This window comes from Aspergillus pseudodeflectus (genome assembly GCF_044049435.1).
Source record: "Aspergillus pseudodeflectus strain CBS 756.74 chromosome Unknown BJX68scaffold_18, whole genome shotgun sequence".
NCBI lineage: Eukaryota > Fungi > Ascomycota > Eurotiomycetes > Eurotiales > Aspergillaceae > Aspergillus > Aspergillus pseudodeflectus.
In genome coordinates, this window is record NW_027263794.1 from 150,235 (window position 1) to 167,059 (window position 16,825).

The 16,825-nt window shown below is 56.3% G+C and overlaps 1 protein-coding gene across 1 annotated transcript; it reads right to left on the reverse strand.

The window, feature by feature from the left end:
* Positions 1-531: 531 nt before the first annotated feature.
* Positions 532-16,694, reverse strand: BJX68DRAFT_266172 (uncharacterized protein; the record flags this gene model as incomplete). The annotated part of the gene is made up of 3 exons (XM_071045422.1): positions 532-4,113; positions 4,173-10,640; positions 10,761-16,694. 3 exons carry the CDS (start codon positions 16,692-16,694, stop codon positions 532-534), a joined length of 15,984 nt encoding a protein of 5,327 aa, XP_070899705.1.
* Positions 16,695-16,825: the final 131 nt, after the last annotated feature.

The following is a 16,825-nucleotide window of genomic DNA, read 5'->3' on the forward strand; positions in this document are numbered from 1 at the left end:
CAGGGGAACTCGCATAAGCCGGGGTTCGGGCAGTTAAAAAGAATAATATGTTTAGGATACTGTAAGGAGTTAACCAAAAAAGTCCAATTGAGACTACCCCGTATCGATACATTTGATGGCAAGGTCCCCCTCGAGGTTACTGGCAGCTCTTGGCTCCTTCCCCAAGAATACGAGGACACAGCTTGATGCTGCCAGACTTCAAAACCCAAATCAGGCTTTAGCTCGTCAATATATAGCCCAGCCTTTTCTACCTACATTAACGCCCACACGACTATGTGCAGATGATCCAGATTATGCCAATTGGTTTCAGAGAATCTATAAAGCGTACCCCATCACTAAGGCCATTTTGACGACATGCACCTGTCTTCTTTCTCTCGAGATAACATCCACTTTGTGGCATCCTCCGCTGCCGGTTGATGGCGTCCCTTGCCCTGCCGACCGCTAGCAAACTGCGGTATACTAGTCAAGACTCGAGTAGGTAGGCCACTCGCGGGATCCGAGATGAAGCATTCCAACTGAAGAAAAGCTTCGCTAGTTCGGGAAACGTCCTGATAGCGGCTGCAGACCAGATGTCCCCGCAGGCTGACTGAAGGAAACACCACCCTGAGTCAGGATATCCAGGGCGTAGTCCGGGAACATCGAGAAGAGCCGGATTGTATGCGCAATAGCGTCCGCCAATTCCTCCGCGACCGTCTCAGCGACTCCCTCGGTCGGGAACGTCATATACAAGTCCAGTGAGGACCCGCGCTCTATTGAGATGATCCCGACTTGACCGGGCACGGGAGTCGAGTTGGCCCAGCTGGTACTCGAGGTGGATTCGACGCCGCCGATTGCTATGCTTTCAGCATTACTCGGCTGGGCGGCTTGGTGGTGGACGATACATCCGAGCCTGGTGTCGGCGGGCCAGCTTGTGCATTTGCCGACGATCTGCTTGAGAGGAAGATGATCGTGCGGAACTGTTGCCAGCTGCTGGTCTTGAACGTGGTGCAGCAGGTCAGCGACCGTGGATTGCTGGCCGAGGGAGATGCGGACGGGGAGGAAGTTGATGCATGGTCCGAGGACGGTTTCCATGCCTGGCAGAGCACCACCTCCGCGCCCGTGGACTACCTGCCCGAGAATTATCTCAGAGAGTGTGGCGTGTCGGGAGAGGACCCACGCGACCGACGCCTTGACCAGGGTGGACGGGGTGATATCGGGCAGGCGACAATTATGCTCGATTTCGCGGCGGACGGTAAGAGGCGTGGCGTCGCTTTGCGGAGAGCCAGGCATGCAAGTAGTGCCCAATGGGTCTGTGCTCTTCTCGGACGCCTTCTGGAGGTAGTCATTCCAGAACGAGACTGACTCTGGGTGGTCCTCCCCTAGACGATTATAGACCACCTCACGGAATTGGGTCGTCGGGGGCAGCTCTTTGCCCTCGTAGGCCGCGGCAATCGCCTGCCACAGGAACGGAAGGGATGATCCGTCATATTGTGCATGGGACAGGCGGACGATGAAGCCCCAGTCCGGGCGAGTGCGACTGGTAACTATCGTGAAACTGACTAGCAGCTCCCCTTGTTCTGTCGTAGCTGCGATGGTGTCCTTGGATCTGTGTGCGATGTAGGACTGTGGATCGTCACGCTGCACAAAGTGGAATGCAGGGTCAACATTGCGCAAAATCACCTGAAGGATCCGTTCGCCCGTGCCAACGAAGATGGTCCGCAAGATGCTGTAATGGGACATCACCTTTGCACACGCCTGGTATAGTCGGCGTATATCCAGCGGAGCAGAGAATACTTCCGCCGTGGAAACCAGAGAGGAGTTTGTGATGTAAAACGACTGGAAATCCAGGGCGGGCAGGATATCCGCGACATTGTCTGCCGTAAAAGGGTGCTCCCTGTCAAGGTGGGAAGCCAGCACGAGCTGTCGTTCTTCCTTGGTGATGAGAGAAAAGGGCTCGTAGATCTTGGCGGGCCCAGACTTGTCCTGAGTGGAACCAGCCATGCTGGCCCACTCGGCGATTGTTGGATGACGGAGGATATCGTGCGAACTGATAGTAAACCCTGCTGCACGGGCTCGAGCAGCGACTTTGATGGCGACAATCGAGTCCCCGCCGAGGTGGTAGAAGCTGTCGTCCACACTGATAGTCTCTCCTGGTATCTCCAGGACGGCAGAGAGGATTTCCTGGAAGGTATGTTCCGCCTCTCCTTCCACAGGACGTTTGCTCTGTTGAGCGCTGAAATACAGGGGCCAATCTGCAGCTGGAACGGCGCGGATATGCTCACGGAGTCGCGAGCGGTCGGTCTTTCCAGAACTCGATAGTGGAATGCGCGAAACTGGGAGAATGAGATCGGGGACCATGTAGCCAGGAAGCAGCTGGCGCAGTTCCCTCAAAGCGATGGCTGTAGCGCTCTGGAACTCGGAAGACGGGGGAAGCAGAACACTGGAGGAAGAGCGACTGCCGTGGCCATTGAGGCCGGACATGGTCTCATGTGCGAAACCGCCCATCACACAGGCTACGAGACGAGGGATCATTGAAGGTATTGCCAAAGATGGATCTGTCGATTGTGCGGTTCGGGGAAGGAAGACTTGCTCGACGACAACCTCCTTTGCTCCATCAAAGCATCGCCGAGTGTGGTGTTCGACGTCAGCCACCTCGATTCGCTGCCCATGGACCTTGATCTGCTGATCCTTGCGGCCCTCGAAGATCAAATTGCCGGTTTCTGGATCGCATCGGACGAGATCACCAGTTTTGTACAGCCTCTCATGGCTTCCGCCGCCGAGATTAAGCGCCCGCAGCCAGGTTGGAGGCTTAATGAACGCTTCATTAGTCTTTTGAGGCTCGTCCAGATATCCTTGTCCTACCGCCGGGCCCCCCAAGACTAGCTCACCAACGGCCCCGAGAGGTAGAAGAATGTTGTGGTCATCCGGGTCGACCACCCAGCAGTGAGTACCCAAGCCGCGGCCTATACAGCGCGGATCGTCTCCATGAGCGAGGGAGCCAGTTGCTGTGTTGATGACTGCACACTCGGTGGGCCCATACGCGTTGATGAGGCGGCACTTGTCTGCCCACGCTGTAATGTGTGACGCCGTCATTGGCTCTCCCTGGAGTACAAGGGTGTTTATCCAGTCTGCCTTGCTGGGGTCCAAGGTGCCAGCCAGGGACGGAGTCAAGTACGCATGGGAAACTGCAAAAGGGCAGGCACCGTTCATGAGCATATCGCTTCTCTCACCATCCGTAATGGTGCACACTGTAGCACCAGCGATCAATGTAGTCAGGATCTCCATCATGGAGACGTCGAATGAGTACGAAGAAATCTGGAGGACACGAGAGGTGTGATCCAGACCAAATGCTCGAATATGGTGCTCCGCTGCGTAGCAGTAAGAAGAGTGGGAAACCATGACCCCTTTCGGTGTACCAGTCGTTCCTGAGGTGAACAGAATGTATACTGGTTGAGAAGAGGCCACCGCGTGGGGAGCGGCCGTCGTAGCATGGTCAATATCGCCATGATGCTGAGCAAATGTGGCATCGCCGAGTTCCAACACCTCATCCGTTAGCATCCTGCAAATGGAGACCTGGCAGGGAGAGGATATGGTCATTGTGGCTTTGACTCGGTTACAGATCTCCTTGAGCCTGGAGACTGGCTGCGCAGGGTCAAGTGGCACGATGGTTCCCCCAACCTTGAGCACTGAAAGAATAGCTACAAGCAACCAGCGGGACTTTTCAAAGCAAAGCGGGACACACTGGCCGTTTGACACTCCGCGTGCTCGGAGCAGTGCCGCTCCCCGTGTTGCAAGTTGGTCCAGCTCCGTGTAGGTAAAGATGCCGTCTAGACCGGAGACTGCAAGGTGATCGGGGAACTCCTGGGCTCTGATTCGGATGAGATCATGTACTGTTGCGTCTGGATGTGAAGGAAGGGTTGGGTTCAGGTAAGTCCAGCCATCTCGATCCCGGGGTGTGAGAAGCTCAAGATCCCGAATCACCGTGCTGGGGCCCTGGATCAGCGATGAAACTGCCAGATCGAAATACTCGGAAAGCTGCGTAGCAAATGTAGAGGACACGGTGGATGGGCGGTAGCTCATCGTCGCCCGGATGCACCCGGTTTGCTCCAGCAAAATGTAGACGGTGATGTCTTGCTGTTTGGGATACCACAGTCAACGATGAACATGAATATAATGACCAGCAGTAAACTTACCGAGATGGGATCCATTCCACTGATTGGGATCAATGAGAGCGAGTGCTTCTCCTCTAGAGTCGACGCCGGTTCATATTGCACGTTGATCGCCGTCGATGTGAGCTCGTCCATGGGGATTCCTGCGGCTCTGGCAATCTCTACAAGAGGGAATGCCTGGTACGCCAACACATTGGAATAGTCCTCCTGCAGGCGCAGCGCAACCTCGTCCACTTCCATCTCTCGTCCCATCCGGACTCGGCATACAGACATGTTGGAGAACTGTCCAATGGCGCCATCGATCCCATCCACAGGCACCAGCCGGCCTGAAGTCAGAGTCCCAAAGCACACATCATCAGATCTGGTAAAAGCACGTAGAGTCAGGGCCCACGCGAAATATAGCAAGGTGGAAGCGGTCCAGTCCGTTCCACGACAGAAGGATTCAATGTCCAAGCCAGAACTGGAAAGTGAAACATCGAGCTGTGTCAATGTATCTACCAGGCCAGTATCGGTTGGACGCCTCTCCACTGGCAGTCGGCACGGCTCAACATCCTCGAGATAAGCCTGCCAGTAGCTATAAGCAGAGTCCGACGTCTGGTTCTGGGCAAAAGTGACATAATTCTCATAGGCATCGCTCTGTGTGCCAACTGGCAAAGAAGAGTCGTACGCTTGACGAAGATCGGTCTCCAGAATTGCCATAGACATCGCATCAATGATTACGTGGCTTATATCGAGCCGCACGTATACATCGCCAGTATCGGTGGTGCACACAGTGAGCTGATGAGGAGTCGTTTCTCCGTCCAACTGACTCACGGTTGAGGAGATCCGTTTCAGCACAGTGGGAGTGCCATCTTCATGGGCCGCAGCGGGAACGTTTTGAATTAGGTTGACACGAGGCTTGACCTGACGGAAACAGACCTGTTCGAATTGGCCATCATTTGACAAGTCTGCTTGGAAAGCGGTTCGGAGAGCTGCGTGGCGAGCGACGACCTGATGCCATGCGCTAACCAAGAGATCCAGATTAACTGGGCCAGCTTCCTGCTGGATCTTCCACAAAAAGTGAGGGGTATAACTCGTGCGGTCTCTCACTTGACTCAATAGAATCCCCCTCTGTGCTGGTGTACATGCCAGGATCTTTTCAACATTACTAGAGTGCCCAGCGCCCTGCTGGTGATCCCTGGCAAACCGCCGTGCAACCTGTACGATTGTCCGCCAACGGAACAGATCCGACACAGAGTGTTGAATTCCCACGGCACGAGCCTGGGTGGTTGCCTGTAAAGCAGAGATCGAGTCACCCCCCAAGCGGAAGAAGCTGTCGTCAACACCGACCTCACTGGGAGGAAGACCGAGGGCGCGAGACCAGATGCGTTGCAGCGTCCGCTCTGCCTCGGTCGAGGCAATGCGCATTTTTGTGCCAGTTAGCATAAATGATGACAGGCCCCGGGGGGTGAGACCAGCAGCAGCCTCCTGGAGCTGTCGTCTATCCAGTTTGCCTCCGATTGTTCGCGGCATCTGCCGAAGAGGAATGATCGCCCTGGGCAGCATGTAGCTTGGTAAGGTGTCTTCAAGGATACCTTGCGCCTTGTAGGTCTTGCTCGCGAAAGACGCTGGCTCAATGACGGGAAGGCGCGGCATCAATAAAGTCGAGGCCTCAGGGGCGCTCTCTGGATGCGGAGGGACAACAAACACGACCAGATAGGGTGCTTGCTGAGCAGTGGCAGGTGCAACGATCAAAGCCACGACGTCACTCAAGGTGCCCCCAAACGCTCGCTGTACTTGATCCTCGACCTCTCCAAGCTCAAAGCGCTGGCCCCGGAGCTTGACCTGCGAATCCCTTCGCCCCACAAAGTAAAGCGACCCGTCACTGTCATAGCGGACCAGATCACCCGTGCGATACACCTTTGAGATGCACTGGTGATTGTCTGAATATGAGGGAGCCAACCAGGACGGACAATCGATAAATGCAGCCGCCGTTTGCTCTGGATTATTGAGATACCCCCGGCCAACCAAGGGTCCTTGTAAGAGGAGCTCACCAACTGCACCGATGGGAACCGGCCGATTGGGGTCGCTAGGATCAGCAATCCAGGCCGCACCAGCGATGGAATGTCCAATATTTGAAGCCCGAGACGGAATGTGGACCGAGGCCTGCATGGTGTATACAACAGTGCATTCGGCTGGTCCGTATGCATTGATCAGGCGCACATGATCGGCCCATTGGGCAACGTCACTGGCACGGAGGGGTTCCCCAATGAGCATAACAGTACTGGCTGGGCCGAGATCGCCCGGTGTCATTGCACGCAGGAGTGAGGGAGTGAGTATGGAATGGGACGGCTGGAGGGTTTGCACCGCCTCAGCAACGCACTCTCTCCGCCCGGATTCGCTCGGGATGCAAATACAAGCCCCAGCAAACAGCGTCCCGAGTATTTCGAGGATACTGACGTCAAACGCATATGAGGCAAGATGGAGGACGCGGGAATGGGAGTCAACCTTCATCGTGTGCGTCCACGGCGCCGCCATTGTGACAAAGGCGCCATTTTCGACCACAGCGCCCTTTGGCTTGCCTGTCGAGCCTGAGGTAAAGACTGCATACAATGCCTGGTGCGGATTTGTGGCCAGCGAGTGCCTTCGATGTGTTGAATCTGGAGACGGTGCGAGGTGTTTGTTGCCAACAACGACGACCTGGTCAATCAACGTCCGAGCGTCTTGCTGGCGCGATTCCGAAGTGAGGATGCAGGGCGCTTGAATCTCGTCGCAGATGGTTCGCAGTCGCCCCGAGGGATAAGACGTGTCCAGCAGCACAAAGGCTGCTCCAACCTTGAGGACCGCGAGAGCAGCCACCACCACCCATCGAGACCGATCCATGTAAATGGGAACAAACATTTCTGGACCGATACCATGACTTTCTAGTATCCCTGCAATAGCACTGGATCCGCAGTCCAGGTCTTGGTAGGTAAGATCACCATCCCAAGCACATACAGCTGGAGACAGGGCCTGAGAAGTGCAATGCTGGTTGACCACGTCCGCTACCGTAGCAGGTACCAGGGGTCGGATTCGTGCGTTCCACGCCTTTACCTGCTGCATATCGATCGGATTGATCGCCATGGCTTCCTGTAATGTCGCGTGTGGTCTGGTGGACACCTGTTCAAGCATGAAGCTAAACTGATCGAGGATGCGCTGCATCTGCCAGTCTGGGATGACAGCCTCATCAAACGCAGCTTCAATCGCCACTGAACCAGGCTTAAGAGAGGCAGTCAGATTTAGAGCGTACGTATTGAATGCGCCATCGGCAAAAACCGTGTCCACAGGCTGCATCATCTCGAGCTCGGCCACGATCCGTTCGACTTCCCCGCGCCCTTCGATATTCAGCAGCGTCTGGAATCCACATGCACGTGATGCATCGGGCGCCAGCGCTGCAATCGCGGGAAGACCGACCTGCTCAAATGGGACCATCTGAGTGATCTGTCGCTGCAGATTCCCTAGAGCCTGCGAGACGGTCATTGAAGCATCGATCATGACTCGAAGTGGGATGGTGGCGATCGTCGGTGCAGCGATGGATTCGATCCCCTTGACAGGGGCCGTTCTTCCAGTTGAGACCATCCCGAATATGACGTCCTGCTTTCCTTGGTACTGCGCTTGCACAAGTGACCAGGCCAACCGGATGGCTGTGCTGCGAGTGACCGAAGCATCGAATGGTTTAATGTCCAGCGAGCATCGCTTCACCTGTAGAGCTCGGGGTCGATATGACGGGGCCGGCAATGCAGGGAACGGCTCGGCGTCGACGTCCTCAAGCTGTCCCCGCCAGTAATCGAGCGCTGCATCTTTTTGCGATAGTGCGTATTGGACGAAATGCTGATAGCGGACGGCGGGAGCACAAGAACCGTGGCCGTTGCGGTAGGCTCGCTCTACTTCCAGGAGGAGCAGTGGCAGAGACCACGCATCATACACGGCATGATGCATTGTTAGCATCAGATCAACCTCGGAGGATCCCTCGCGAGATGTTCGAAGAAGTTTCATGTGTACAAGGGACTTTCCAAACGGAACCCCCTGGCTGATTTGCTCGGTTCCCTCCTGGTCTGGAGCCGTCCAGCTCAGCCCCTGGTTCCGGACAACGACCTGGAGACAGCCAAGACCAACTGTCTCAATGATTCGTGTGCGCAAGATTGGGTGAGTGATGGAGACCTGCTCCCATGCAGCTTGTAGTCCATCCAAATCAACCTTATTCGATAACCGTAGCCGATGGTGAGCCACATAGGACCCCGGTCTCTCCGCGGTTAGGACAGCAAGCCCGCTCTGCAGAGCCGTGCAGGGAATGATATCCTCGATATCACCGTCATCTACAGAGCATTGCAAGACCGCTTGCTCTCGTGCTTCCGTCTGGTGCTCGTTGGGGATCAGGGAGAGGGGTGGAAGCGCGTCTGCGACCTCGTCGTTCTCATTTGCGCTCGAAGCAGAGAGGATCCGTGCCAAGTCCTGCAGCTGGGGGTGCATAAAGATCATTGAAACCGTCAGATCAAGGCCGGAGCTATAGGCTGCAGCAGCCAGCTTCATGGCGGCAATTGAATCACCTCCCAACTGGAAGAAATTGTCGCTCGGCCCGACAGCCTCCAGTGGACAGTCCAGAACCTGTGCCCACAGAGCCTGTAGCAACCGCTCGCCTTGTGTCAAATCCTCAGGTCGCCAGATCTCCCGTGGCTCTTGAGCCTGCTCCAGCTGAGACTTTAGTGCCCTCGCTGCCTCTTTGCTGATCAGGTCGTGGTTGACTTTGCCGTTGACCAGGCGGGGCACATGGCGTAGGGGAACAATGGCCGCTGGGATCATCACAGTCGGAACCTCCGTTTTCAGGCGACGCTGAGCCTCTTCGACTGCAGCGTTGAAACTACTCTTATGTGTGGAATGATCTTCCTCCACCACGCAGACTACCAGATACGGTGATTCCGTCCCATTCAGGGCCACGAGCGTGGCGAACAGCTCATGGCAACCTCTGGGGAAGCACCTCATGACATGCTGCTCAACTTCTGCCAGCTCTATACGCTGGCCGTGGAGCTTGACCTGGCGATCCCTGCGGCCGATGTACTGCAGAGAGCCGTCGGGCAGATATCGTACGAGATCACCAGTCCTGTATAGGCCACCGCTTGCCGAGTCACGTATAGTTCGCATCCACGAGAGGTACGGCATAAAGGACAATTTCTGGGTTTCTGAATGATTAACGTACCCACGTCCAATAATGGGACCCTCTAGCAGCAGTTCACCTGGCGCTCCAATGGGGACAGCCGTCCTGGGGTCGCTGGGGTCTGCCACCCACGTCACGCAGCCTGTACCCTTGCCGATGTTTGCTGCTTGTGATAGAAGGACTTCTGAACTTGGTTGAGCTGTTGCTATCACAGAGCATTCTGATGGTCCGTACGCATTCATGAGCTCCACATGCGATTCCCATCGGCGCACATCCTCAGCTCTCATAGCTTCCCCGGTCAGAACCAATGTTTTTAGTGTAGGAAGCTCCCTGGGGGTTAGGATACGGGCAACAGAGGGGGTCAAGATGGCCCAGTTGACTTTATGCCTCTGGATTGCCCGCGCAAGCGTCCTCTCCCTGCCGTCTTGCCCTGGAACACAGACACAGCCACCGGCCAGAAGAGTGCTGAGAATCTCCAATATACAAACATCAAAGGCAAAAGAGGCAAACTGGAGAACGCGGGAGCGTTTGGTAATGTGAAGGGCTCTAATATGTGCTGCTGCCGATGAGCAGAAGGACTCGTGCTCGATAATGCTCGCTTTTGGCCTGCCCGTCGTCCCAGAAGTGAAGATCGCATATGCAGCAGAGCTGGGCGAGCTCGCCCGGCCACGAACACCGTCAATGGGGGTGCCAATCCTCAGGCCGTGCTGGAGGTCTTCGATGAGAATGGTGCGTGGGACGATATGCGCAGCGAGCGCCTTGTATTCAACCGGCGCAAGGATGAACGGGCATTGAAAGTTCTGCTGCACCATCTCGCGTAGTCGCTCTGCAGGAAGTGATGAATCCAGAAGGATGAATGCGCCGCCCGCTTTGAGGACGGCGAGGACCGCAACGACGATCCACTTGGATTTGCCGCCACAGATGGGGACAAACGTCTCAGTACGTACGCCATGTTCATATAGTCGGAGAGCCCAGGAGGACGCGATTTGGTCCAACTCACCGTACGTCAACTGGCCGTCCCAGGCGGAAACAGCAGCCGCTTTGGGATGCGAGACGCTTCGCTCCCTGATGCTGGAATGGATGCACAAGCGTACTGGATCTGGGGCATTGCCGTTCCACATCCGGAGTCGGGATTTATTCTTCGGACCCAGAATCTGGAGGTCTTTCAACAATCTGTGCTGGGTGTTTACGAGCTGCAAGACACACTGTTGAAAGGTGTCTGTGATCAATTCCGCCTGCTCATCTCCCAGCGCCTGCGTCCAGTACGTGAGATTTCCGTGGATCGTGCCCTTGTCAATTGTAATATTGACCGCAGCGGTATACTATGCGTTAAGATAGCGGTTAGCTCTCGGATTAGTTTCTCATTATTCGATTCCGTCGCTGTCTGATGCCCAACTCGGGCTTCGAGCGTTACAGGGTTGATTGTCTGATGGGGTACATACTTCAGTTGCATCATGCCCACCTTCCGCGACCACGGTGGCAGTAGAATCTCCATCTCCAAGCGGGCCCGTGTCTGTTTGCTGCAGGGACATGGCGGTGTTGAACAGTGGCTGCCCAGAAAGGCCCAGCGAATGCATCACCTCCGCCGCGGACCAGTGCTGGTGCTCGATACTGCGCCCGTAGTCAGCCTGGTTGTCTTCCAAGAGGGACAGGATTGGCAAGTCGCCGCTGAGGGAGATTCTGCAAATCAGCAGATTAATCAGTGGACCAGCAATTGTGGACGCCCCTCGCAAGGGGATGTCTCGTCCAGATGCCAGATACCCGAAACAGACGGAGTCCAACCCTGTATACGAACGCAAGACGAGACCCCACGCGATGCGCAAGACACTGGAGATAGTAAGACCCTGCTGGTGACAGAATGCGAGCAGATTGTCCGCAGGGCCCAAGTTGAACGCTGCTGAGCCTAGTCCAGCTGCCTGCTGGCTCTGGTTTGCAGCCGCGAACGATGGAAGAATGCACGCGTGCACACCAGTTAGATACTCCATCCAGTAGCGGTTGGACTTTTCGAGGGAATTGCCCAAAACGTATTCCACGTACGACTCGTAAGGAGTACCCCGCGTGTCGTCTAGGACTCCGTTATATGCGTCTTGAAAGTCCGCGAGGATGATCCGACTAGTGGCCCCGTCCATCAGGGTATGATGGATGCTAAGCAAACACGAAACACTGCCATCCGGATGAGGATACAGCTGCAGCTGATGGGCTGGCTTTGTCGGATCTCCTAGATAATGCTTCGCTTCCCCATCGAGGTCCGTGGTCTTTGCAGCTTTAGTCACGACCCTGACATCTGCTACCACAGTGGACAGAACCACCTGCAGTGGGTCCCTACAGCCACCGACACCATTGAGAAACGTTGTTCGCAGTATCGGGTGACGGTCCACAACTTGCTGCCAGGCGCTGCGAACCCGTTCAACGTCGACAGGGACTGACCTCTCATGCGACGGAAGGACCGCCCACCTGATCTGAGACCAATACATGTCGGCGAGCTTCAAGTGGCTCAGCCACATGCCCAGTTGGATTGGTGCGCAGGGATATATGCTCTCGATATCCTTCTGAGCAATCTGACATTTCCGAGCTGTTTCTTGGAGAACGTCGTGCAACTGCTGATCCGTCTCCAGCGCCAACAGGGGCAGGTCGGATATTGTCAGCCTTTGGGACTGGCTCAGCGCACTGGGAAGTCCCTCCAGAGTCTTCCGAAAAACCCCTGGCCATTCCGCCAGCCTAGCCTGATGCCTGATCTTGCTGTTATACATGAAGGTGACATTCAGGGACCCGCCAATAGCAGTCGCAGAAATATCCATCAGCGCAAACCGCGGCATGTCGGGAGGCATGGGGACCAGGTCATGGTCGGGGGCCGTGGCGAGCTGAAGCAGTGCGCCCGAACGCTCCAACTGCTGGAACTGGCCGGTATAGTTGAAGAGGATCTCCATAGGCGTATGGCGAGCAGAATGCTTTCGCCCATCGGGATGGCAATAGCGCGCTACGAAATATGGCCATCCGTTCCCTGGGATTGCCCGTCGCCTGTCCTTGGTTTGTCGCATGACTTCTGTGATATCCTGGCCTGAACAGGCATCAATAGACAGCGGCGCCATTGTAGTGAACCAACCCACCGTCTGGGAGATATCGATCTGTGGGTCCCAGGGTTCTCTACCGTGCCCTTCACTCCACAGCGTCGGGCACGCGCGGTCGGGGAACATGCGGACGAACGAGTGGAGGAGGGCGGCCTGAAGGATCTCAACTACGTTGGTGTTGAAGGCATCATTTGCGGGTCCAAGAATTGCCTGCGTTGTTTCGGGAGTGAGGCATATTGTCTGGGCGATCGCCTGACCCCAGGTATTGTTCGCTATCTCAGGGCCCCAATAGTCGTCTGGAGCTGTCCGTACAGGCGTGGGGAGGCATGTCTGAGGATCTATGCGTTTCAGAGCATACTCCTGCTGCATCCGACACCACTGCTGGAATGAAAGTGAGGGCGCTTGCAGTGCGCGGCCGGATGTTAGAAGGTCTTCGAAATCCTTCAACATTACGCGCCACGAGACTAGATCAACCACCAGGTGGTGTGCGATGAATCCGAGTAGTTCCTGCCCCGTTTCTTCATGCATCAGATCCACAACGAGCAGTGGTCCCCGCTCAATGTCCAGCTGGCCCTGGCTGTCGTACAGTATCTGCTTAAGCACGGACTGAGAATCATCACCAGTTGGAATCCAATGTTCCCTGAAGAGGACGCTTTCACGGGCATCCGGCGTGATCCTCTGCTCCCACGCACCGTTGTCCTGCCGGCGGAAACGTGCTCTGAGCATTGAGTGCCGGTTGACCAGGGCTTCCGTAGCCTTCCGAATCTTGTTCGTCGATACCGGCCGGTTGAGCCTTAGCAGGAACTGCTGCGTGAATCGCTTATGGCCCTCCGGTACGTGCTGGAAGAACAGCTGCTGAACCGGCGAGAGCTCAAAGGGGGTGTCCGTCGCGTCTTCTCCAGACTGAACCAGGAATGGGGCTTTTGTGCCCAGCTCTTGGATGCGCTGGGAGAGTTTTCGAATGGATGGACAGCGGAAGATGTCTGCAACCATGACAGGCCACCCAGCCGCCTGACACGCCGTCGCGGCCTGCATTGCAGTGATCGAGTCGCCCCCAAGCCGGAAGAAGCTGTCTGTAACCCCAACCTCCTGCAGGGGTCTATTCAGTGTTTTCGCCCATATCTCCCTTAACCGCTCCTCCTGCGCAGTAACCGGTTGTTGCGCCTGAGGAATGGTCGCTGTACGGTAGGCCTGCATCTGTTTCCACGATAATAGAGATGCCTGGTCACGCAGGAAACGACGGTCGAGTTTGCCAGATGGACTTAGAGGCATTCGCACAACTGGCAGTAGCACGGCCGGGACCATGAAGGACGGCAGTGCCTCGCGCAGACAGGTCTCTGCCCTCTCGCACGCGCTACGAAAGTCATCAGACGCGGCCTGGAAGATGGACCCCTGCCCTCGGACGCCTTTTTGGGCGGCTGCTGAATCGCGCGCTATGAACCCAACGAGCACAGCGTCAGGGCGATTCTTTCCGGCTGTTGAACTCGAATCTGAGCGTAGCATGTCGACGACGACCTGCTTGGCCTCCGGAAAACATCTGTGCAGATGATTCTCGATCTCTGCAAGCTCCAATCGCTGGCCATGAAGCTTCACCTGCGTATCCTTGCGACCAAGATACCGAAAGCTACCATCCCCAGTGCACTGGACAAGATCGCCACTTTTATAGAACGGAACATCCTGCACCACCCCGAATCTTTTTCTCCAGCGAGGCGCGTCCACGAAGACTCGTGCAGTCTGTTCGTTGTCAGCGATATAGCCTGAACCGACAATCGGGCCCTCAATCAGCAATTCTCCAGTGCCGCCGAGGGGCATCAACCTCTCCGGGTCCGCTGCGTCCACGACCCAGCCAACACCACCCGTCGGGTATCCAATATTTGCTGGGTCCTTCTGGACCAGATGGGGCTGGACACTAAATACAGCGGAGCATTCGGCCGGACCATAAGCATTGCAGAGCCGGACTTGGGATGCCCACCGCTCGACGTCACTCGCTTGGACCGTTTCTCCCACAAGCGCCAGAGTATGGAGTCCCGGTACCGAGTCGGGAGGGATGATTCTTGCCACACTCGGTGTCAAGCAAGCGACATTCACCTGATATTCGCATATGGTGGCGGCCAGGCGGCTGTGGCACTCGGTTTGCGTCGGGATGCACACACAGCCACCCATGATCAACGTGCTCAAGTGCTCGATAATACACGAATCAAACGCCGGTGACGCAAACTGCAGGACGCGTGCGGTAGGTCCGAAGCCGTATGGCGGTCCATGGGCGGTAGCACTCGCAACATAGCCTTCATGCCTAACAAGGACACCCTTGGGCGTTCCAGTGGAGCCTGAGGTAAAGGTAGCGTAGAGAGAGGCGACAGGACTGATGTCCGGCAAGGACACGCTCTGAGTCTGATCGAGCGCTGTCTCAAAGTCAAAGTCATCGACCAGGAAGCTGGCGGTGCCCAGCTCGGCAGTCTTGTTGGCCAGTTCCTTGCAGGTGATGACGAAGGGCGCTTGCACGGCCTCGCACATTTGCCTGAGTCTCGACACTGGGAAGGAGGGATCCAGGAGGACAAATGCACCGCCTGCTTTCATCACAGCCAGCATCGCGATCGGCGTCCATTTCGACTTTGGTAGCAGCAGGGGCACAAACGATCCGGACCTGATGGACTCCCTGGAAAGATGCGCTGCCAGCACGGATGTCATCTCATCGAGCATCTTGTACGACAGATCTCCATCCCAGCTATGGATGGCCGGCGCCTCTCCCTGCGCGGTCGCTCTTTCCTGTATCAGCGTGTGAACACACGACCGGGTCGAGGCACTTGGTGCGACAGGGGCGTTGAACCGGAGGAGTTCCTCGCGATCTTCTGGGCTGGTGGGATCAACATCGGCTAGAGCGATGCTGGGAAGCCTTTCAATCTGGCCATATATGTGGGCAAGCTGCCCAAGGATCCGCTCCATCTGCCGTGGCTCCACGACTGCAGGGTCAAACCAGGCCTCGACGCGCATCTGTGTTTGTGATGGCCTGCACCGTAGGATCAGACCGTAGAGGTCATAGTTTCGTTGCACCGCGCGGTGTTGGGCAAATAACTGTGGAATGTGGTGCGCACCCCGAGGCTCCACGGCCAACAGTGTTTGGAATCCGCAGGCTGCCTTGGGCCCCGAGCCCAGATGCATTAGGTTCTGCAGGCCAACATGCTCGTAAGGCATATCCGAGGCCCAATCTCGCTGCATGGACATGAGTGCCTCGGTTACCGTGTCTTGCATGCGCAGCCGAGCCAGGACGGGGACGCTGGTCAATGCTGGCCCGCAAAGCTCTTCGATTCCATTGACGGGCACACCGCGACCGACATTGATAGCACCGAAGAGAACATTTGGGGAGTCGACGTAGAAGGCCTGTAGGACGGCCCATGCGAGCCGCAACTTGGTGTTGATCGTAAACGCCCCGCTCAATTTACTGTTGATCTCCCATGTCCGCTCGCGGCAGTGTCCTGGATGGGGGTTGTATCCCCTCGAAGGTAGCGGGGGGTACGCGCTCATCGAGGTTGTTTCCGCATCGCGGAACTTGTCTTTCCAAAACTTCGTCGCCTGTGCTCGAGTCCGTTGCACGTAATCCACCAGGGGCCGGAATGGATGTTTGCTAAGGGTGCCTGGGCTGCGGTAGGCCTTGTCAGCCTCGCGCAGGAGCAAGGCAACAGACCAATCATCGCAGACGGAGTGGTGGATGAGAATCTTCAAGACACGCCGTGAGGACAAGAATGTGAAGTAGGCCAAGGGAAGTCCTGCCTTCCACGACGGATTCGCCGTGAAGCCAGGCCCTTCATCATCGTCGGTCGCGGCTTCTGTCCATGGGATCGGACCCCGGATCACGGCCTGCATGCACCCATGCCCGGCCGTCGACACAATTCGTGTTCGCAAGATGGGGTTTGCCTGTGCCGTTTCTTCCCACGCGGCGTGCAGGCGCTTTGGGTCAGTAGCGCGCGGGAGGGTGTACTCATAGTCGACTGTGTATGCGGTCGAGTCCCGTAACGTGAGGGCCATCATCCCCTCTTGCAGGGGAGTACACGCATACACATCCTCCACATCGTCGGGCGAACACTGACATAACTCAGCTACCTCTGCGAGGAGGCCTGTGTCGCCGCTGTCGCTACTTTGCGAGGACGGGCCTTGGTCAATCGACCCCAGTGTATTCCTGTCCGTCGTGGAACAGGATGAGGAGGACCGGGCACGGGTACTCGGGTCCGATTCAATGTCAACGGCGACTGTATCGCCTGGCAGAACAGAGAAGCCATTTTGCGTGGCTGCGGCTGCAGGTTTGCTCTCCATTTGGACAAGAATTAATAGAGATTGACGATTTGTGTAGTAGAATTGAGTTTCAAAATTGCTGTGAAGTGGCTGGCCTCTACTGACTCAAACAGGGGTATGGATAACAGCCTCAGGGGTACCAACTCTGTGCG